Source organism: Panulirus ornatus, chromosome 55 (assembly GCF_036320965.1).
Source record: "Panulirus ornatus isolate Po-2019 chromosome 55, ASM3632096v1, whole genome shotgun sequence".
In the NCBI taxonomy this organism is placed as follows: domain Eukaryota; kingdom Metazoa; phylum Arthropoda; class Malacostraca; order Decapoda; family Palinuridae; genus Panulirus; species Panulirus ornatus.
The window spans coordinates 30,457,610-30,482,100 of record NC_092278.1 but is presented as its reverse complement, the minus strand read 5'-3'; the positions used below and the strand labels follow the sequence as shown (position 1 = coordinate 30,482,100).

The following is a 24,491-nucleotide window of genomic DNA, read 5'->3' as shown; positions in this document are numbered from 1 at the left end:
GTTCGTCTGGCTCAGGTCCCGGGGCTTCATCTGGACTAGGCTTTGGGGGCTCAAGTGGAGGAGGCTTTGGTGGATCAACTGGAGGAGGTTTCGGGACTTCAACTGGAGGAGGCTTTGGGGGCTCAACTGGAGGAGGCTTTGGTGGATCAGCAGGAGGAGGTTTTGGGGGTTCAGCAGGTGGAGGTTTCGGAGGTGTTGGCAGTGGGAGCTCTGTTGCTGGATCCTACAGACCTTCAGGTCCTGTCATTCCCATCCTGAAGGATGAGCGTGAGGGACCTGATCAGTTCGGCAACTACTACTTCGAGTTTGAAACTGGTAACGGCATCAGTCGCAACGAGCAAGGCGCCCCTCAGGGAGAGACAGGAGCTGTGGCATCCCAGGGAGGATGGTCGTAAGTAATCATTAAGATTTGTTGACAAGAATGACGAACTATTTTAGAAACAAGCTTCCACATAACACTAAGACACTGACATTTCAGAATAAAGCTATTCACTGTCATTTTCATTCCAGATTTACTTTCCCTGATGGGACTCCTGCTCTTTTCAACTTCGTAGCTGACGAAGATGGATATCGGGTGGAGTCTGACTTGTTGCCCACTCCCCATCCTCTGCCAGCCCATGCTATCGCTCAGATCGAGAAGGCTCGTCAAGAGGACGCTGCTGCAGCTGCTAGAGGTGGACGTGGGTCATATGGTGGTGCCTCTGGTGCTGGATCAGGGGCAGGCTTCAGCGGTTCAGGGGCTGGAGGCTTTGGCGGTTCTGGTGCCGGAGGCTCTGGTGCTTCAGGTGCTGGAGGCTTCAGTGGTTCAGGTGCTGGAGGCTTCAGTGGTTCAAGTGCTGGCGGGTTTGGTGGTTCAGGTTCTGGAAGCTTCGGTGGTTCAGGTGCCGGAGGCTTTGGTGCTTCAGGTGCTGGAGGATTCGGTGGTTCGACAGCGGCAAGCTTCTCCAGGCCTGTTGCCAGAGTTCCCAGCAGGAGCTATGGCGCTCCCTGAGAGGCATCCCTCTTTCCCTAAATGCCAATCCTGCTGAAGCTTCCTACATCCACTGTGGTTATGTTAGATACCCATGTTCCTATGAGAAATGTACCTCTTTCACCTGATACTGACTAAACGCTTAATAAATTAAGTACTATGTATATCATCGAAACAAAATAAAAAAGATATGATCGATGTTAAATGTATATCCTAACTCGTTCAAACATATGTACCACTTCATTTGTATGAAGAAAGGGAAGGAAGAAATCATACATTTAATGGTAATACAAAGTTATAAGTTATGTATGGGTGACATAGACAGGTATAAAAGAGTACAAACATCGATCCCATTCAAAAGGCTGCTAAAAGCGAGTGACGTCTTCAGGTAAATATTTTATAATATGATGTCTCTTTTCTTCCGACGGATTGTAAGAAATAAGACCATTAATATTCAAAGCATGCTATATATCAAAATTCCTTCTCAAAAAGGTGACATATTCTTGTCACTTTTACATTAAAACTTGCCACAATAATATGTCTCTGACATCTTGACGGATCACATAGATATTGAAACTGGAATCTACGTTTCGTAATGTTATTTGTGCTGCATAATGTTATTTGTGCTGACATTGTCTGCAATATTTCTTATTGTAATTCAAAGTAGAAGCAAGACTGAATTTAAGATCTAATAAGAAAAGGGTAATATAAGATAAATATAATCTAGAGAAAAATGATGTTTAGATCTGGCGATATAGATTTCTAGATGAAAAATTGAAAATGAAAGAACAAGAGACTGCATGTAAGAAAGTTCAAAGTCCATTGATTCTAATGCTATTAGGGAAGATATAAACTTTTCTCAGAGGTTGATAATTACAAACCAACCGCATTATTTTTTTTTATAATCAAAAGTTCTTATTTAGGAGTTTATCTATGACACAAAGAACCTATAAAGTAACTGAATCATTTATTGATAGAGCAAGAGAGAGAGAGAGAGAGAGAGAGAGAGAGAGAGAGAGAGAGAGAGAGAGAGAGAGAGAGAGAGAGAGTGTAGTAGACGACAGTGCAAGTGATGGCAGAGTGCAGCTGATGACGTAAGATGCAGCTGATGGCAAAGAGTTCATATTGCACTGAGAGTGCAGTTGTTGACTGAGTGCAACTGATGATAAAGTATATTGATAACACAGTGGGTGCCGGTGATGTCACAAGGCGCAGATTATGACAGTGAGATTAAAGTTGAGAGAGTGCAACTGATGCCACATTCACAAGACTCTAATGTATATACATACACGTGTTATCGCTGCCAAACATCATACATCGGAAAGACTGAAAGACGTCGGAAATGCTTTACAGCTGAAATTTATGCTCTCCACAAAGCATTCCAATCATGTTCTTCGGCAATTGGAAATCTCTTACGGAAAACCAATCAACCTATGTTAGCGCTCATATCTACTGTACTGAGCAAGATTGCGTAGGAGAAGGACCTCTTAATAACGGAAGCGATATATACTTATAGAGATAAGGCCACTGTTGGTATATATGAAGGCACTAGCAAGGTTTTATGCTCCAAGGCTTTACTTTGGAAGGATCATACTTAGCTTGGAAACTGATCGTTAGTTTCCCAGTTCAGATCAATTTTTGCAAAACCTTTCCATTATCTCTTTTTGAGTTAATATTTTTAGATATGAGAACCATTTCATTTTGAACTTTTGATTTATAGCTTGTAGGATATTTTTCTGGTATTCCAGATCGGTTTTAGATCTATAAACGAATTCAAGTTTACTTGCTTTCGTTATATATATATATATATATATATATATATATATATATATATATATATATATATATATATATATATATATATATATGTATATATAAGACGACTAAAGGGGAAGGGAGCGGCTGGCTGGAAATCCTCCCCTCTCTTTTTTTTTTTAATTTTCCAAAAGAAGGAACAAGGAAGGGGTACAGGTGAGGATATTCCCTCAAAGCCCCAGTCCTCTGTTTTTAACGCTACCTCGCTAATGGGGGAAATGGCGAATAGTGTGAAAGAAAGAATTTATATATATATATATATATATATATATATATATATATATATATATATATATTATATATATATATATATATATATATATATATATATATATATATATATATATATATATATATATATATATATATATATATATATATAATATATATATATATATATATATATATATATATATATATATATATATATATATATATATATATATATATATATATATATATATATATATATATATATATATATACTTATGTGTAAGTGTGTGTGTGTGTGTTTGTGTGTGTGTGTGTGTGTGTGTGTGTGTGTGTGTGTGTGTGTGTGTGTGTGTGTGTTTTAATTTCCTATTCATCCATATCGGGGAGGGAGTTCTACATATGGGTGTGTGTGCACATAATCACTGTTAATGTTTTACGGAGAAAGTTTTACACTAGCGTTGCCTTATTTCTTAACAATGTGTATGTGCCTTTACACATAGATGTTTGTATGCACACATACACCCCAAAAACTAAGCCAGGTACCCATATATCGACCACGCCGAGAGGAGGATGAAAAACTGGATTGGCTGTGGGCTACGTGTCATGATTATGGTTTCGAAACCATATTGTACTGACAGTGGGTGTGCTTACAATAGCTCATGGTTAGTAACGTGAACCAATACGTGTGTATGTTCGTATGGATGCGTAAGGTATCATTGTAACAAATACACTAAGTCTTGCTCCTTACTATGGTGCAGAACTCTGTTCTGTGGCATGAAACTCGGTTATTTCGTGTGAGCCAGTGTTGACCTGGCCTGTGGATGTGGTGGTGGTCAGGTCGTGATGCTCATGACTCCTCCACCCTCTCACCAGTCATGACTTGCAAGGTAATTTCCTATGTGTTAAAATGATACGAGCACTTCCTTCAGTTGCAGAGTAATATTCTGTTATCTGTACTAAGTTTGCTATGGCAATATATATAGCTACCAACTCTTCCATAAGACACAGTTCATATAACACATTAAGAGTTTGGATCTATCCACTGCAGTAAAGTTTCGACGCCCTAACCTTGATTTTGTTTTCTTTCTATTTCAAGAGCATGTCTCCTCAACCAGATCCGTTTTCTATGAACCTTGGTCCTCACGCTCCCCGGGGATGGGCTGGGTATATAAGCGTTGGCTCACGCCCGCTTCCACACTCAAGCAGAGTCCTCTGAACAACGAATATGATCTCGGTAAGTTTATATCATCACAAAAGAATATTCTCGTTAACGAAACCAGGGTATTTAAGATACGTATAAACTTATAAGAGTATCGCAATACCAATGCCACAGAAACTTGCTCTGGTACCTGTAGAGGTACTGTCCTATATCAAAGTACTCTGATCTGCTAACTCCTAATCCCAAAACTTTACATCTCTACAGACAGTTGTCCTGTGTGTCTTGGCGGTTGTCACATCGGCCGCCAGGCTTCCATCTACTTCATATGGAGCGCCTGGCAGAGGCAGTGGAGCTTTTGGGGGTTCGTCTGGCTCAGGTCCCGGGGCTTCATCTGGACTAGGCTTTGGGGGCTCAAGTGGAGGAGGCTTTGGTGGATCAACTGGAGGAGGTTTCGGGACTTCAACTGGAGGAGGCTTTGGGGGCTCAACTGGAGGAGGCTTTGGTGGATCAGCAGGAGGAGGTTTTGGGGGTTCAGCAGGTGGAGGTTTCGGAGGTGTTGGCAGTGGGAGCTCTGTTGCTGGATCCTACAGACCTTCAGGTCCTGTCATTCCCATCCTGAAGGATGAACGTGAGGGACCTGATCAGTTTGGCAACTACTACTTTGAGTTTGAAACTGGTAACGGCATCAGTCGCAATGAGCAAGGCGCCCCTCAGGGAGAGACAGGAGCTGTGGCATCTCAGGGAGGATGGTCGTAAGTAATCATTAAGATTTGTTGAAAGAAGTACGAACTATTTTAGAATAATCTTCCACATAACACTAAGACACTGACATTTCAGAATAAAGCTATTCACTGTCATTTTCATTCCAGATTTACTTTCCCTGATGGGACTCCTGCTCTTTTCAACTTCGTAGCTGACGAAGATGGATATCGGGTGGAGTCTGACTTGTTGCCCACTCCTCCCCCTCTCCCAGCCCATGCTATCGCCCAGATCGAGAAGGCTCGTCAGGAGGACGCTGCTGGAGGTGGACGTGGGTCATATGGTGGTGCCTCTGGTGCTGGATCAGGGGCAGGCTTCAGCGGTTCAGGAGCTGGAGGCTTCGGTGGTTCAGGTGCTGGAGGCTTCGGTGGCTCAGGTGCTGGCGGCTTCGGTGGTTCAGGTTCTGGAAGCTTCGGTGGTTCAGGTTCCGGAGGCTTTGGTGGTGCAGGTGCTGGAAGATTCGGTGGTTCGACAGCGGCAAGCTTCTCCAGGCCTGTTGCCAGAGTTCCCAGCAGGAGCTATGGCGCTCCCTGAGAGGCATCCCTCTTTCCCTAAATGCCCATCCTGATGAGGCTTCCTACATCCACTGTGGTTATGTTAGATGCCCATGTTCCTATGAGAAATGTACCTCTTTCACCTGATACTGACTAAACGCTTAATTAAATATTATGTATATCTTCGAAATAAAATATGAAAGTTATGATTGATATCAAGTGTATACCCTTACACGCTCACACATATTTACCAGTAAACTGCTATGAAGAAATGGAAGGAAGAAATCATACATTTAATGGTAATACAAAGTTATAAGTTATGTATGGGTGACATAGACAGGTATAAAAGAGTACAAACATCGATCCCATTCAAAAGGCTGCTAAAAGCGAGTGACGTCTTCAGGTAAATATTTTATAATATGATGTCTCTTTTCTTCCGACGGATTGTAAGAAATAAGACCATTAATATTCAAAGCATGCTATATATCAAAATTCCTTCTCAAAAAGGTGACATATTCTTGTCACTTTTACATTAAAACTTGCCACAATAATATGTCTCTGACATCTTGACGGATCACATAGATATTGAAACTGGAATCTACGTTTCGTAATGTTATTTGTGCTGCATAATGTTATTTGTGCTGACATTGTCTGCAATATTTCTTATCGTAATTCAAAGTAGAAGCAAGACTGAATTTAAGATCTAATAAGAAAAGGGTAATATAAGATAAATATAATCTAGAGAAAAATGATGTTTAGATCTGGCGATATCATTTCTGATGAAAGATGGAGAAATAAAAAGACAAGAGACTGCATATAAGAAAGTTTGAATTCCAATGATTCTAACGTTATTTGGGAAAATGTAAACTTTTCTCAGAGGGTGATGATTACAAACCAGACGTATTATCTCTTTCTAATTAAAAGTTTATCTTTAGGAACTTATCTTATGAATGACACAAAGAATTCATGTAGTGATTGAATTATTTATTGAGAGAGAGAGAGAGAGAGAGAGAGAGAGAGAGAGAGAGAGAGAGAGAGAGAGAGAGAGAGAGAGAGAGAGAGAGAGAGAGAGAGAGAGAGAGAGAGAGAGAGAGAGAGAGAGAGAGAGTGTAGTAGACGACAATGCAACTGATGACAGAGTGCAACTGATGACGTAAGATGTAGCTGATGACAAAGACTTCATACTGACACTGAGAGTGCAGTTGATGACTGAGTGCAACTGATGATAAAGTATATTGATAACACAGTGGGTGCCGGTGATGTCACAAAGCGCAGATTATGACAGTGAGATTGAAGTTGAGAGAGTGTAACTGATGTCACATTCTCAAGACTCTAATGTATATACATACACGTGTTATCGCTGCCAAACATCATACATCGGAAAGACTAAAAGACGTCTGAAATGCTGGACAACTGAAAATTTCTCTCTCCACAAAGCATGCCAATCATGTTCTTCGGCAATTGGTAATCACTTACGGAAAACCAATCAACCTATGTTAGCGCTCATATCTACTGTACTGAGCAAGATTGCGTAGGAGAAGGACCTCTTAATAACGGAAGCGATATATACTTATAGAGATAAGGCCACTGTTGGTATATATGAAGGCACTAGCAAGGTTTTATGCTTCCAGGCTTTACTTTGGAAGGATCATACTTAGCTTGGAAACTGATTTTTGGTTTCACAGTTCAGATCAATTTCTGCAAAACCTTTCTACTATCTCTTTTTGAATTGCTTTTTCTAGATATCAAAATGATCTCATTTTGAACATTTGTTTTATAGTTTGGAGAACATTTCTCTGGTATTCTAGATCAGTTTTAAATCTATAAACGAATTGAAGCTTAATTGCTTTCGTTAAGATTCAATAGGTTTTGTATACAATGTACACAAGCAATCATCACTGTGTTTATTACTTTTACCATTAGATTCACTACACTTGCATTTTTCTGGGATTCTATTAATTTTTTGGTTTTGGTAATGAACAAATGCGTTTCCAGGCGATAAACAATAAGCTCCATATTTCAGTGGTTTGTCTCTACATATATATATGTATATATATATATATATATATATATATATATATATATATATATACAAACAACGTGCATATGAACGCGCGCTTTCATAGAACATACAAACCTCCAACAGCCAGGATCGAACCCAGGACTTCTGCGCAACAAGGCGGGAACGCTACCGCTAGGCTATGATTGCCCCTAAAGAGAAATGACTAATCGAATGCTATGTACTCGAATACCCTTCGTCTCATGTTGGTAAGCAACGGGGACTACACCGGTCATTTCCCATCAGGCTCACAGATCCAGCAGATAGCATTTTACCGAAGCTAACAGTAAAATGCGACCATAGCTTTGCGGTAGCGCTCCCGCCTGTTGCGCAAGTCCTGGGTTCGATCCTGGCTGTTGGAGGTTTGTATGTTCTATGAAAGTGTGCGTTCATATGCACTTTGTTTGTATTCATATACCTCCGCCTTGTACAGTTAGGTTTGGTAAAATGCTGTCTGCTGGCTGTGTGAGCTTTGATTGGAAATGACCGGTGTAGACCCCGTTGCTCACCAACGTGAGGCGAAGGGTATTCGAGTACATAGTATTCGAATAGTCATTTCCCTATAAGAGCAATCATAGCCTAGCGGTAGCACTCCCGCCTGTTGCGCAGGGGTCCCTGTTTTCTATCATGGATGTTGGAGGTTTGTATGATATATATATATATACATATATATATATATATATATATATATATATATATATATATATATATATATATATATATATATATATGTATATATATATATATATATATATATATATATATATATATATATATATATATATATATATATATATATATATATATATATATATATATATATATATATATATATATATATATATATATATATATATATATATATATATATATATATATATATATATATATATATATATATATATATATATATATATATATATATATATATATATATATATATATATATATATATATATATATATATATATATATATATATATATATATATATATATATATATATATATATATGTATGTATATATATGTATATATATATATATATATATATATATATATATATATATATATATATATATATATATATATATATATATATATATATATATATATTATTCATTATTTATTTATTTTGCTCTGTCGCTGTCTCCCGCGTTTACAGACGAACGAAATGGCCCAACCCATCCTCATACACATGTACATACATACACGTCCCCACACACAAATATACATACCCATACATCTCAATGTACACATATATATACACACACAGACATATACATATATACACATGCACACAATTCACACTGTCTGCCTTTATTCATTCCCATCGCCACCTCGCCACACATGGAATAACATCCCCCCTCTTGTGTGCGAGGTAGCGCTAGGAAAAGAAAACAAAGGCCCCATTCGTTCACACTCAGTCTCTAGCTGTCATGCAATAATGCCCGAAACCACAGCTCCCTTTCCACATCCAAGCCCCACAGAACTTTCCATGGTTTACCCCAGACGCTTCACATGCCCTGATTCAATCCATTGACGGCACGTCGACCCCGGTATACCACATCGATCCGATTCACTCTATTCCTTGCCCGCTTTTCACCCTCCTGCATGTTCAGGCCCCGATCACACAAAATCTTTTTCACTCCATCTTTCCACCTCCAATCTGGTCTCCCACTTCTCCTCGTTCCCTCCACCTCCGACACATACATCCTCTTGGTCAATCTTTCCTCACTCATTCTCTCCATGTGCCCAAACCATTTCAAAACACCCTCTTCTGCTCTCTCAACAACACTCTTTTTATTTCCCCATATCTCTCTTACACTTACATTACTTACTCGATCAAACCACCTCACACCACATATTGTCCTCAAACATCTCATTTCCAGCACATCCACCCTCCTGCGCACAACTCTATCCATAGCCCACGCCTCGCAACAATACAACATTATTGGAACCACTATTCCTTCAAACATAGCCATTTTTGCTTTCCGAGATAATGTTCTCGACTTCCACACATTCTTCAAGGCTCCCAGGATTTTCGCCCCCTCCCCCACCCTATGATTCACTTCCGCTTCCATGGTTCCATCCGCTGCCAGATCCACTCCCAGATATCTAAAACACTTTACTTCCTCCAGTTTTTCTCCATTCAAACTTACCTCCCAATTGACTTGACCTTCAATCTTACTGTACCTAATAACCTTGCTCTTATTCACATTTACTCTTAACTTTCTTCTTTCACACACTTTACCAAACTCAGTCACCAGCTTCTGCAGTTTCTCACATGAATCAGCCACCAGCGCTGTATCATCAGCGAACAACAACTGACTCACTTCCCAAGCTCTCTCATCCACAACAGACTTCATACTTGCCCCTCTTCCCAAAACTCTTACATTCACCTCCCTAACAACCCCATCCATAAACAAATTAAACAACCATGGAGACATCACACACCCCTGACGCAAACCTACATTCACTGAGAATCAATCACTCTCCTCTCTTCCTACACGTACACATGCCTTACATCCTCGATAAAAACTTTTCACTGGTTCTAACGCGGGAGACAGCGACAAAGCAAAATAATAAATAAATAATATATATATATATATATATATATATATATATATATATATATATATATATATATATATATATATATATATATATATATATATATATATATGTGTGTGTGTGTTTGTGTGTGTGTGTGTGTGTGTGTGTGTGGATGTTTAAATTTCCTGTTCATCCATGACGGGGAGGGAGTTCTGCATATGGATTGTGTGCTCATAATCACTGTTCATGTGTTATTGAGAACGTCTTACACTAGTGTTGCCCTTTTTCTTAACCCTGTGTATGTGTACCGTGTTTTTACACCTATGTTTTTGTATACACACATACACCCCAAAAACTAAGCCAGGTACCCGTATGTCGACCACGCCAAGAGGAGGATGAAAAATTGGATTGGCTGTGGGCCATGTGGCATGCTTAAGGTTTCGAAACCATATGGTACTGATACTGGGCTTGCTAGTAATAGCTTACTCCTTACTATGGTGCAGAACTCTGTTCTAGGGGATGAAACTCTGTCATTTCGTGTGAGCCAGTGTTGACCTGGCCTGGGGGACTGGTGGTGGTCAGGTCGCAATGCTCAGGACTCCTTCAGCCACCAGCCATGATTTGCAAGGTAATTTTCTATATGTAAAACTAATACGAGCACTTCATTCAGTGGGAGAGTAATGTTCTGTTATCTGTACTCAGTTTGTGTGGCAATATAGCTACCAACATCTCCATAGGTCAAGGTTCATATTACATGGTAAGAGACTGGATCTATCCACTGTAGTTAAGTGTCGACGCTTCACCTTGATTTCATTTTCTTTCTATTTCAAGAGCACGTCCCCTAAACCTGATCCGTTTTCTATGAACCTTGGTCCTCTCGCTCCACGGGAATGTAGATGGGTATATAAGCGTCGGCTCACGCCTGATGCCACACTCAAGCCGAGTCCTCTCAACCAAGAATATGATCTCGGTAAGTTTACATTATCACCATAAGAGAATATTCTCGTTAACCAAACCACCATATTCATGGTACATATAAGCTTTACAAGCATCGCAATACCTATGTCATAGCAACTTACTCTGGCACCTTTAGGGGTAATTTCCTATACCAATGTACTCTGATCTTCTGATACCTAATCCCAAAACTTTATATCTCTACAGACAGTTGTCCTGTGTGTCTTGGCGGTTGTGACATCGGCCGACAGACTCCCATCTACTTCTTATGGAGCGCCTGGCAGAGGCAGTGGAGCTTTTGGGGGTTCGTCTGGCTCAGGCTCTGGGTTTTCGTCTGGACTAGGCTTTGGGGGTTCAAGTGGAGGAGGCTTTGGTGGATCAACTGGAGGAGGTTTCGGGACTTCAACTGGTGGAGGCTTTGGGGGCTCAAGTGGAGGAGGGTTTGGTGGATCAGCAGGAGGAGGTTTTGGGGGTTCAGCAGGTGGAGGTTTCGGAGGTGTTGGCAGTGGGAGCTCTGTTGCTGGATCCTACAGACCTTCAGGTCCTGTCATTCCCATCCTGAAGGATGAGCGTGAGGGACCTGATCAGTTTGGCAACTACTACTTCGAGTTTGAGACTGGTGATGGCATCAGTCGCAATGAGCAAGGCGCCCCTCAGGGAGAGACAGGAGCTGTGGCATCCCAGGGAGGATGGTCGTAAGTAATCATTAAGATTTGTTGAAAGAAGTACGAATTACTTTGTAATAATCTTCCAAATAACACTAAGATATTGACATTTCAGAATAAAGCTATTCACTGTCATTTTCATTCCAGATTTACTTTCCCTGATGGGACTCCTGCTCTTTTCAACTTCGTAGCCGACGAAGATGGATATCGGGTGGAGTCTGATTTGTTGCCCACTCCCCATCCTCTGCCAGCCCATGCTATCGCCCAGATCGAGAAGGCTCGTCAGGAGGACGCTGCAGCAGCTGCTGGAGGTGGACGTGGATCATATGGTGGTGCCTCTGGTGCTGGGTCAGGTGCAGGCTTCAGCGGTTCAGGTGCTGGAGGCTTCGGTGGTTCAGGTGCTGGAGGCTTCGGTGGTTCAGGTGCTGGAGGCTTCGGTGGCTCAGGTGCTGGAGGCTTCGGCGGCTCAGGTTCTGGAAGCTTCGGTGGTTCAGGTTCCGGAGGCTTTGGTGCTTCAGGTGCTGGAGGATTCGGTGGTTCGACAGCGGCAAGCTTCTCCAGGCCTGTTGCCAGAGTTCCCAGCAGGAGCTATGGCGCTCCCTGAGAGGCATCCCTCTTTCCCTAAATGCCAATCCTGCTGAGCTTCCTACATCCACTGTGGTTATGTTAGATACCCATGTTCCTATGAGAAATGTACCTCTTTCACCTGATACTGACTAAACGCTTAATATATTAAGTATTATGTATATCATCGAAATATAATAGGAAAAATATAATCGATATTAAATTTATATCCTTACATGCTCAAACATATTTACTAGTTAACTTGTATGACGAAAAGGAAGGAAGAAATCATACATTTAAAGGCAATAAAAAGTTGTATATGGATGACATAGACAGGTATAAAAGGGTACAAACATCGATCCCATTGAAAAGGATGCCAAAAGCGAGTGACGCCTTCAGGTAAGTGATGTATAATATGATGTCCCTTTTTTTCGACGGAATATAAGAAATAAGACCATTGATGTTCAAAGTATGCTGTACAAAAAGGTGACATATTGTTGTCACTATTACATCAAAACTTGCTCCAACTATATTTCTCTGACATCTTAATGGATCACATAGATATTGAAGCTGGAATCTACGTTTCGTAATGTTATTTTTGTTGCATATTAGCTGATATTGTCTGCAATATTTCTGAAAAATGAAAGGACACGAGACTGCATATAAGAAAGTTTAAATTCCATTGATTCTAACGTTATTTGGGAAAATATAGACTTTTCTCAGGGGTTGATAATTACAAACGAGACGTAGTATCTTTTTCTAATGAAAAGTTCATCTTCAGAAGCTTATCTTATGAATGACACAAAAAATGTATGTAGTGATTGAATCATTTATTGAGAGAGAGAGAGAGAGAGAGAGAGAGAGAGAGAGAGAGAGAGAGAGAGAGAGAGAGAGAGAGAGAGAGAGAGAGAGAGAGAGAGAGAGAGTAGTTGATGACAGTGCAACTGATGACAGAGTGAAGCTGATGACGTAAGATGCAACTGATGACAAAGAGTTCATATAGACAATGAGAGTGCAGTTGATGACTGAGTGCAAGTGATGATAGAGTATATTGATAACACAGTGGGTGCAGGTGATGTCACAAGGCACAGATTATGACAGTGAGATTAAAGTTGAGAGAGTGCAACTGATGCCACATTCTCAAGACTCTAATGTATATACATACACGTGTTATCGCTGCCAAACATCATACATCGGAAAGACTAAAAGACGTCTGAAATGCTGGACAACTGAAAATTTTGCTCCCCACAAACTGGGGCTCTAATTGCCAACCATGTTCTTCGGCAATTGGAAATCACTCACGAAAAAACATTCAAGTTATGTTAGCGTTCATATCTACAGTTCTGAGCAAGATTGGTATATATGAAGGCACTAGCAAGGTTTTATGCTTCCAGTCTTTACTTTGGCAGGATTAAACTCAGCTAGGAAAATGTAGGTCAGACGAATTTATGCTTTCGTTAAGATTCAATAGGTTTTGTATACAAATATGCAATCAATTATCATTTCAGTGTTTACATTACTTTTACCATTAAATTCACTCCATTAGATAGACTCCATTGATTTTTTTGTTTTCATAATGAACAAGTACGGTTTCGAAACGATTGATAAACAAAATGGTCCAAATTCCACTAGCGTGTCTCTTCATCTGATATATATATATATATATATATTTTTTTTTTTTAAACTATTCGCCATTTCCCGCGTTAGCGAGGTAGCGTTAAGAACAGAGGACTGGGCCTTTTTTGGAATATCCTCACCTGGCCCCACTCTGTTCCTTCTTTTGGAAAAAAAAATAAAAAAAAAAAAACGAGAGGGGAGGATTTCCAGCCCCCCGCTCCCTCCCCTTTTAGTCGCCTTCTACGACACGCAGGGAATACGTGGGAAGTATTCTTAATCCCCTATCCCCAGGGATAATATATATATATATATATATATATATATATATATATATATATATATATATATATATATATATATATATATATATATATATATATATATATATGAGTCCACGGGGAAATTGAAACACGGTAAGTTACATAGTGCACTTTCGTGAAATAATCACATCATCAGGAGAGATACAAGAAAAAAATAAAAAAATATGTCAGCTGATTAACAACGAAGAGCCTTCGCTAGGACGCCATTTGGTAAACACGTGACTGTCCAAAAAAGACAACGAGCGTATCGTAAACTTATTATGTGGACAAAAAAGGGAATTGTTTACAAATATTATCAACAATAAAGCTATCCAATTTTTTATAGACCTTCACTAATACTAAGGCTATGATTCTTTGTGTATTCAATAATAGAAGATTCAATGATATTTCTCGTGGTATTGGAGTTAGAGCTGATAACTGAGATGGCATTACTCCAGTCAATACAATGATCGTAGTTTTTAACGTGATTAAACAAGGCATTTGATTCTTGTCCTGTTTTTGTACTATATTTAAGTTGCTTAAGTGTAGCAGAAAGATCCTTACCAGTCTGACCAACATAAAACGTATCACAATTTCAACATGACACTTTATAAATGCACCCAGGAGAATTTTCTGGTGAGTTTCTGATTATGATATTTTTTATAGTATTATTGTTGCTGAAGGCAACATTTACATTAAAGGATTTAAGCAACATGGGAAGTAAAATAAAATTTTTATTAGATGGGAGAACTAAAAGATTCTTTTTGTCAATGGAAGGTTTGGGCTCAACTCTATAAAATGATTTCTTTGCTAACTTAAGCGATCTATCAATGAAGGATCTAGGGTACTTTAACTTAGATCCAATAGAATATATCTTCTCAAACTCATCATCAATAAACTCTGGAGTGTAAATACGTAATGCCTAAGGAACATAGATTGAAATGATGATAATTGAACTCTGTCATGTTGGGATGGGTATTAATGGATATATGAGTATACATAGGTAAGTTTTCTGTATATACAAAATGACGGTCTGGGACATACTTGTTCTTTCAAAGTAAATTTCCTTAATCGAAAAACTTCGGGAAATACCCCTCGGTGCAGAAGAACCAAATTATACCTCATGCATAAAAGAATTCACTGCACATTTGTTTAGATAATGAGGCTTTGCTGATGACCTTGTTAGAGGCCTCCAGGATCTAATACTTTAACAGAAGTAACAGCATACGTCATTTGCCTGCTCCTAAAGGGAAACATACACATATAAGTATCAAAGTTCATCACAGGGAAGTTCAGGGAACCTACGGTAGATCATGTGGTCACCTCCCCAGTAAAATCCGCTAAGTCGTTGTTCGACTCTCTGGGTAAACCAACTACACGTCATGAGAAGACAATAACCATGTCGACTGAAGACGTGGCATACCTCACCACCTCAGTCCCTCACTCATGGAGGGGGATAGCCTCACGTCGTTGTATACTGCATCAGTTCACCTTCCTCACCCGCCAGCCAAAGTGATGATCACTGGAGCGGAGACCAGCAACTGGTTCTTGGGCAACACTCCGTGAGACGACAGGAATGGGAGTCGTTATGAATACTAATTTGTTAAGTGTTAAAACTCTCCTCACTCTGTAATGTAAAAAGTCAACTGAGGGTAGGTAATAGATGGTAAGCAGTCGATGATCAGGGAGGTCTATTGCTGGTACTACCTAAGTGTGTATCGTGAGGGTTGGTGACGGCTGCGTCTTGAGACAAGCATATCAGTGGCTGCCAAGCTATCGCACCTTTGGCCTAGGTAGCTGTCTTATCTTTCTGCCTCTGCCCACACGTGGGTTACTTTTTTTAGTCCACAAGCAAACAATTTCTCGTCCTCTTGCATAGAATTTGGCAACATGTAGTTCATATGATATGTTCTTCGTAATTATGTACATATATCACTGCGATAACCTTAGCCCTAGCTAACTTGTGCAACTTGAAATGTCGAGATCAACGACTAAATGCGCATCTTCAGAAGTTGGACATTTACAGAGGTAATTGAAACAATGTCTACAAAAAATACGTTTCCTTAACGTTTGGTGAAAGTAAGTACAAATACAAATTCCAACGTCCGCTTGCAGGCATGGCCTCAGGTCATTACACGCCTCATATCATTGTCTCTGACGTTATCATGGTGTTTAAGTATGCTCCAGTTTGGAGTTGTCAGACGAGATCTATTATCACCGGAATTCGAAACCGTAACACACTTTGTGTCCTCTTATAAGCTACGTGTTAGTATCAGATCCTTTCCGGTACTTTCATTCTGTGTTTATGCCAAATATCATTCTTTGAGAAACAGGTTTTACCACTGGTAGCAAGTGGAGTCATGACTCAGTGTCTGTGGTCGGCAACGATACACAGACACATTCCTACAATACATTGTCTTGACTATATACAACCGCTTAGTAAGGGTCTGTATGAGAGTGTGAGGTTAACAGTACCAATAGAGAAACATTCTTGACTCACCACTAAGATGGTAATCCTCTGTCATGACTGAAACATCTCACTTATCTTCAAAGACACGTTCACAAAATGCATCGACGATGAAGATGCTGTTCATACTAATACTTTCAGGTAATTACAGTACAAGTTTAATTTTCGTTTGTATGTTGTGAACTGTGAGACAGTTATGTCAACACCACACTCAATTTGCGTCGTAAACACAGTCATTCATTACTGTTTCTGCGGCGTTTACGTATGTCCTATGACCATGGTAGATAAGGTCTTCCGTTCATTGTCTGCCGTTGTGTTCGTTAACCAAATCCTCCAATCATTCTCGTTAGCGTAACAAAGTTAAGGCTTATACGTTCCCTTTAAGTGTGACAATACATTATGATACCTAATCCACACTAGGCAAGGCGAAAGGTAAAGACTTCAAGTAATATTGTATTGCCATTCAGCAACAAGTATCGTAGAAGACACGAACCAGTGTCCCAAAATATTCAGATAGACTACAGATTTTCCGTTTACTAACCGGCCACTAAAGCTCACCAAGTGCTGCGTCGTCTTCTCTAGCCTATTATGCTAAGCTCTTGCAATTCAGTTGCATTCTGTGTGTGTCAACAGCTGCATTCTATCAACAACTGTATACTCTCTGTGTCGTCACCTTCACCCTGTATCATCGGCTGGACTCTGTGTGTCATTAAATGCACTCTGTCATCATTTGTACTCTGTCATCAGTTACTCAGACAGTGTTGTCATCAACTGCACCCTCTGTCATCACTTGCAGTCTCTGTGTTATCAACTGCACGCTGTCATCATTTGACCTCTGTTGTCAATAACTGCATTCTCTATGTCATCATCTGAAATCTTTGTTGTAATGCATAAGATAAACACCTGAAGGTGAACTGGTAACAGGAAAAGAAAAGCACATCTGGTATGCTATTATCAACCAGTGAGAAAATTGATGATCTTCCCCAATCATATTCTAATCAATGGAATCAAAACTTTCTTATTTACATTTGCTTGTCTTTTTTTCTCGTCTGAAAATATTTTCTCAGATCAATATAATTTTTCTCTTGATTATATCGAACTTCTCCTAAATATTTTCTTATCAAAGTGGCAATTAACTCCTGCTTCTACTTCTTCAAATCACGATAGAAATATTGTAAACAATATCAGCAGATATGCAACAGTTATTCATAAATAACATTACGACACATGAGTTCTACATTTTATATTCATCTGTTTCATAAAGTTGTCAGGGAAGCACTTATAGCATGGTTGAATAACAAGAATATATCAGGCTTTTTAGGAGCTATTTTGACACAAAGCTTATCTGGACATCATTGGAGTCGTATTTTCTTTCTTATCAAAGTAAAACTGCAACATCATATGATATATCATGCCAACAGCTTACTAATGTTTATACTCCTTTACCTCTGTCTAGGTCATCCACACGTACTTATTACTATGACATTTAGATAAATCATTTCTTTCTCTTTCATCATGTTATCATGTCTAAGGGTGTAAGAAAATTTGCTTGATAATATTCATATCTTTCTTATTATATTTCGATGATGAATATGGCACCTAATTAGCATTTTCTCTGTATCAGATAAGAGAAGTAGATGTCTCATGGTAACATGGGTATCAAACATGACAGGAATGTAGGAACTAAAAAGCGTCTTTAGGATACATCGTCAAGGAATTAGACGAGTGGACGTTCTGTAATAAGTCTAATATACCACTCAGGGAGCGCCATAGCTCCTACTGGGAACTCTGGGAGCTGGTCCGGAGAAGCTTCCTCCTCCCGAACCACTGAATCCTCCAGTGCCGGAAGCACCAGAGCCTCCGGCACCTGAACCACCGAAGCCTCCAGCGCCTTGGCCACCAAAACCTCCAGCACCTGATCCACTGAAGCCTCCGGCACCTGAACCGCTGAATCCTCCGGCACCAGAACCACCAAAGCCTCCAGCCCCTGAACCGCTGAAGCCTGCACCTGACCCGGCACCAGAGGCACCACCATATGATCCACGTCCACCTCCAGCAGCTGCTGCAGCGTCCTCCTGACGAGCCTTCTCGATCTGGGCGATAGCATGGGCTGGGAGAGGATGGGGAGTGGGCAACAGGTCAGACTCCACCTGATAGCCACCCTCGTCGGCTACGAAACTGAAGACACCTGGACTTCCATCAGGGAACGTAAATCTGAAAGGCATGAGACTACAATTAGCCTTACTCATGGCCAGGAAATGCACATATTCTTATATCAAATGATGACACCAAGGGGAGTAGTGGGGAGACTGCTTGCTCTTAGAATCTAGCTATAGTGCAATCATGTATAGAAAATCAGATACGGTATTACAGACATATATGCTTAGGCCCCCTAAGCATTTTGCGTGATGTTAACTTACGACCATCCTCCCTGGGATGCCACAGCTCCTGTCTCACCCTGAGGGGCGCCTTGCTCATTGCGACTGATGCCATCACCAGTCTCAAACTCGAAGTAGTAGTTACCAAACTGATCAGGTCCCTCACGTTCATCCTTCAGGATGGGAATGACAGGACCTGAAGGTCTGTATGATCCAGCAGCAGAGCTCCCACTGCCAGCACCTCCGAAACCTCCACTTGTTGAACCCCCAAAACCTCCTCCTGCTGATCCACCAAAACCTCCTCCACTTGAGCCCCCAAAGCCTCCACCAGTTGAAGCCCCAGAACCTCCTCCAGTTGATCCACCAAAGCCTCCTCCACTTGAACCCCCAAAGCCTAGTCCAGATGAAGCCCCGGGACCTGAGCCAGACGAACCCCCAAAAGCTCCACTGCCTCTGCCAGGCGCTCCATATGAAGTAGATGGAAGCTTGGCGGCCGATGTGACAACCGCCAAGACACACAGTACAACTGTCTGTAGAGATATAAAGTTTTGGGATTAGGTGTCAGTTGATCAGAGTACATTGATATAAGAAATCTCACCTACAGGTACCAGAGCAAGTTTATATAACACTGATATTGCAATACTTGTACAAGCTTATATGTATCTTAAATATGTTGGATTGGTGAACGAGGATATTCTTTTGTGATGATATAAACTTACCAAGATCATATTCATTGTTCAGAGGACTCGGCTTGAGTGTGGAAGCAGGCGTGAGCCGACGCTTATATACCCATCCCGATCTCCGGAAGAGGGAAAGGACCAAGATTCACAGAAAACGGGACAGTTGAAAAGGAAGAAAAAAAGAAAAAACAAATTAAGGTTAAGCATCAAAACTTGACCACGGTGGAAAGACCTAAACTCTTACCAAGCAACATAAACTGTTTCTTACGTACACGTTATTCTGAGATGGTTTTGGGTCGCCCCAGCGTTGTTATATTGCCTTATGAAATTGAACATAAACAACAGAACATCACTCTTGCACTAGAACAAGTGATCGTATTTTTACTCGAAGGAAAATTGCTTTGCAAGTCATGGCTGGTGAGAGGCAAAAGATGTCATGAACATCACGACCTAGCCGCCGCTACTTCTCCAGGCCAGGTCATCACTGGCTCACAGGGAATGACCGAGATAAATCCTCCAGTCCAGTGTTGCTTACATGATGAGGAGCAAGTCTTAGTGTATCTTCTGCACATATGGTGGTCTACTGGAAAGCGGACTGACGACCATGGGTTAAGACGCCCCCGCTAGGGATGAGGTCTGCATGGGACGAGGCCACTAACATAACATGTTTTTACTCCACTCTCGAGGCTGGTCGATCAATGTTTGTGTAATCTGTGTAATCGCGCATAAGAGTGAAGATATGCTTTATATATACAAGGTTCAGAGGCTGGCAACACAAGTGTGTGAATCTCTTCCCATTACATACAAATAGTAATCACACGAAACACACACACGCACACACACTCACACACACACACACACACACACACACACACACACATGGGTCCAAGCGGGTTTCGACAGTCAGCCTCCGGCCAAGTCAGCCGTTCATCCTCCTCTTCTTTCCTTGTGGTTATCAGCGATGAAGAATGTGTGGAAGGAGAGAATGTTATCTCGGAGAGCAAATATGGGTATGTTTGAAGGAATAGTGGTTCCAACAGTGTTATAGTAGCGAGGAATGGGCTTTAGATAGGATTGTAGGGAGGAGGATGGATGTGCTGGAAATAGAACATTGAGGACAATATGTGGAGTGAGGTGGTTTGATCAAGTAAGTAATGTGAGGGTAAGAGAGATGTATGGAAATAAAAAGAATGTGGTTGAGAGAGTAGAAGAGTGTGTTAAAATGGTTTGGACATATGGACAGAATGAGTGATGAAAGATTGACAAAGAGGATATCTGGGTTAGAGTTCGATAGTACGAGGAAAAGCGGGAGACCAAATTGGAGAAGGAAGGTTGGAGTGAAAAAGAATTTGAGCTATCGGGACGTGAGCATACAGTAGGGTAAGAGTCGGCTCTTCTATTCCTTCTCTACAAGCTGTCCTGGACTTTCTCCTTTTGTTACTGCTTTCTCCAAATCGTTAATCAAAGCCCAGTAACTGAAGTTACGATTTGGATTCCTTATGAAATGCCTTGATGAACAGGTGATGCCAAGATCTGTCCTACCCCAGCGATTGTTGCAACTGTCTGGTCGACCATTTGACAAATACCAAAACATCCTTTTAAAGAAACACATTGAAATAAAGAAGATTGAAATGAAGGAGGTGTTTCATATTACAAGAAAGAAGAAACGTGCCTTTCAAATGGCTATACCGACATATTGGAAGAACCTGATAGTGGACTATTGCTATGATAGATTAAGAAGTGAACGCAATAGGCTGCAAATGAAACTGAATTGTAAGTTGGACCATCTTATTGAAAACAGAGACAGGACTAAGAACACAAACCCTTCTTTTGTGATAAACCTGTCCAATAGATAAGGATTCCTCGTGTGCTTTAGGCTATGGATTAAGTTTTGTGTGCTCTAACAGGGAAGCCAGGTGTGTTGATGTCACAAAGTCCCTGCAATTCAGAGAAATACAGTAATCTATCCAATGATGAAATTAATATTTGTAAGGGTTTAGTGCATGCCAGTTTGCAGCAAACAGTGGAACCTAATTGCCCTAAAAGATTTATATGAGCTGTTAACACTTTAAGAAAAGACAATGATATACATTTTACTAAAGCAGATAAGGCTAACACTGTTGTGATTATGAACAAAAGTAAGTATCTATCTATCTAAAATGAATGACCTTTTAAATGATGACACAACATATTTGAAACTCAGTAAGAATCCCCTATAAGCGGTTAATTCCCATTTCAATAAAGAATTGAAGTTGTTGTTGAAAGGTAATGGTTTTCTTATCAAAAGTTTATCATCTTTATCCCCTTCATTGCCATATATGTATGGACTTATCAAAACAGATAAACATAGATTTCCAGCAACACTTATAGTGAGTTCAGTAGGCTCCATCACACATAAATTGTCAAAATGGTTAGTTTCTATATTAAGCCCTCTAGTGTGTAAGACATCAAATTCAAATATCATGAACAATGTAGATTTAGTAAACAAGCTTAATATCAGTGTTGATTTTGATTTCAAACTAGTTAGTTTTGATGTTTCCTCACTTCTCACAAAAGTTCCAGTTGATGACCTTTTAGAATATTTATTTGATGTTTTGGATGATATTCATTTACCTGTTTCCGAGTTTGTTTTCACTGAATTGATTAGATTGTGTATAAGACTGTATTTCAGTTTAATGGAGATTATTATGCTCAAGTAATCTTTATATGGAATTTTTTGAAACAAAATTACTAAAGGATATCTTACCTTCTAATGCAATTTGGTTTCGGCATGTAGATGTTCTTTGATAATGATGCTCTTTGTGCTTCGCCAACAAATGAAAACTTAAAAGCATTTTTCCCTTTACTTAACAATTTAGTACCTTCCATCAAATTTACCGTAGAAAATGAAAATAATGGTATGTTACTATTTCTATATTGCACGATCCATAGGCAAGGAAACAAGTTTAAGTATAGCATATACAGAAAACTTAACAATGTATGCTCATATATCCATTATTACTCATCTCAACATGACAGAGTTAGATTATCATCATGTCAATCTATGTTCCTTAGGGCATTACGTATTTGCAGTCCAGAGTATATTGATAATGAGTTTGAAAAGATGTATGCAATTGGATCTAAGTTAAAGTACCCGAGATCTTTCAGTGATAAATCCCTTCAGTTAGCAAAGAAATCATTTTATAGAGCTGAGCCCAAACCTCCCATTGACACCAAGAATCTTTTAGTTCTCCTTTTTAATAACAATTCTACTTTACTTGCCATGTTGCTTAAATCCTTTAATGTAAATGCTGCCCTCAGCAACAGTAATAATATAAAGAATATTTTAATCAGGAACTCGCCAGGAAATTCTCCTGGATGCATCTACAAAGTGCCATGTAGAAATTTTGATAAGTTTTATGTTGGGCAGACTGGTAAAGATCTTTCTGTTAGACTTAAGCAACATAAATATAATATAAGGACAAGACAAGAATCAAATGCCTTGTTTAATCAGGTTGAAAAGTATGATCATGGTATTGACTAAAGAAATGCTATCTCATTTATTAACTCTAACTCCAGTACCACGGAAAATATCATTGAATCTTTTATTACTGAATACAAAGAGAATTATAATCTTAATATTAGTGAAGGTCTATACAAATTGGATAACTTTATTGCTGATATTTCACCTTGTCCACAAAATAAGTTTATGATATGCTCATTGTCTGTCTTGTACAATCACATGTTTATCAAATGGCATCCTAGCGACGTCTCTTCGTTGTATATCAACTGACTGTTGTATTTCTCTCTTGTGTCTCCCCTAATGATGTGATTATTACACGAAAGTGCACTTGGGAACTTATCATGTTTCATTTTCCCCGAAAGGGGAGTGGGGGAGGAATGAGATGTATTTAGGGAAGTAGTGATGGCTTGCGCAAAAGATACTTGTGGCATGAGAAGCGTGGGAGGTGGGCAGATTAGAAAGGGTAGTGAGTGGTGGGAAGAAGAAGTAAGATTATTAGTTAAAGAGAAAAAAGAGGCATTTGGACGAGTTTTGCGGGAAATAGTGCAAATAACTAGGAGATGTATAAAAGAAAGAGGCGCGAGGTCAAGAGAAAGGTGCAAGAGGTGAAAAAGAGGGCAAATGAGAGTTGGGGTGAGAGAGTGTCATTAAATTTTAGGGAGAATAAAAAAAAATATTTTGGAAGGAGTTAGATAAAGTGCGTAAGACAAGGGAACAAATGGAAACATCGGTGAAAGGGGCTAATGGGGAGGTGATAATAAGTAATGGTGATGTGAGAAGGAGATGGAGTGAGTATTTTGAAGGTTTGTTGAATGTGTTTGATGATAGAGTGGCAGATATAGGGTGTTTTGGTCGAGGTGGTGTGCAAAGTGAGAGGGTTAGGGAGAAACGATTTGGTAAACAGAGAAGAGGTAGTAAAAAGCTGTCAGTAAGATGAAAGCTGGCAAGGCAGCAGTTTTGGATGGGATTGCAGTGGAATTTATTAAGAAAGGGGGTTACTGTATTGTTGACTGGTTGGTAAGGTTATTTAATGCATGTATGATTCATGGTGAGGTGCCTGAGGATTGGCGGAATGCATGCATAGTGCCTTTCTACAAAGGCAAAGGGGATAAAGATGAGCGCCCAAATTACAGAGGTATAAGTTTGTTGAGCATTCCTGGGAAATTATGTGGGAGGGTATCGATTGAAAGGGTGAATGCATGCACAGAGCATCAGATTGGGGAAGAGGAGCACTGTGGTTTCAGAAGTGGTAGGGGATGTGTGGATCAGGTGTTTGCTCTGAAGAATGTATGTGAGAAATACTTAGAAAAACAAATGGATTTGTATGAAGCATTTATGGATCT

The 24,491-nt window shown here is 39.9% G+C and overlaps 3 protein-coding genes across 3 annotated transcripts in view; 2 read left to right on the top strand and 1 right to left on the bottom strand.

Moving 5' to 3' along the window:
* Window positions 1-5,616, top strand: part of LOC139765455 (uncharacterized) — a 5,945-nt gene extending 329 nt beyond the window's left edge. The window contains exons 2-5 of the mRNA XM_071692825.1: window positions 1-391; window positions 511-988; window positions 4,422-4,909; window positions 5,027-5,616. The exon at window positions 1-391 is cut by the window's left edge and continues 97 nt beyond it. Of these exons, the coding sequence (XP_071548926.1) occupies window positions 1-391; window positions 511-988; window positions 4,422-4,909; window positions 5,027-5,450 (1,781 nt within the window). The 3' untranslated portion in view covers window positions 5,451-5,616. The remainder of the gene's footprint in view (window positions 392-510; window positions 989-4,421; window positions 4,910-5,026) is intronic.
* A 5,342-nt stretch (window positions 5,617-10,958) lies between these two features.
* LOC139765637 (uncharacterized) lies at window positions 10,959-12,417 on the top strand. The gene is made up of 3 exons (XM_071693325.1): window positions 10,959-10,992; window positions 11,184-11,671; window positions 11,789-12,417. Exons 1-3 carry the CDS (start codon window positions 10,984-10,986, stop codon window positions 12,243-12,245), a joined length of 954 nt encoding a protein of 317 aa, XP_071549426.1. The 5' UTR covers window positions 10,959-10,983; the 3' UTR covers window positions 12,246-12,417.
* Window positions 12,418-18,136: 5,719 nt separating this feature from the next.
* On the bottom strand, window positions 18,137-19,725 carry LOC139765636 (uncharacterized). Its single transcript, XM_071693324.1, has 3 exons — window positions 19,686-19,725; window positions 19,009-19,496; window positions 18,137-18,802 (listed from the first exon to the last, which is right to left on the bottom strand). The coding sequence occupies exons 1-3, from the start codon at window positions 19,698-19,700 to the stop codon at window positions 18,346-18,348; spliced, it is 960 nt and encodes a 319-aa protein (XP_071549425.1). The 5' UTR covers window positions 19,701-19,725; the 3' UTR covers window positions 18,137-18,345.
* Window positions 19,726-24,491: the final 4,766 nt, after the last annotated feature.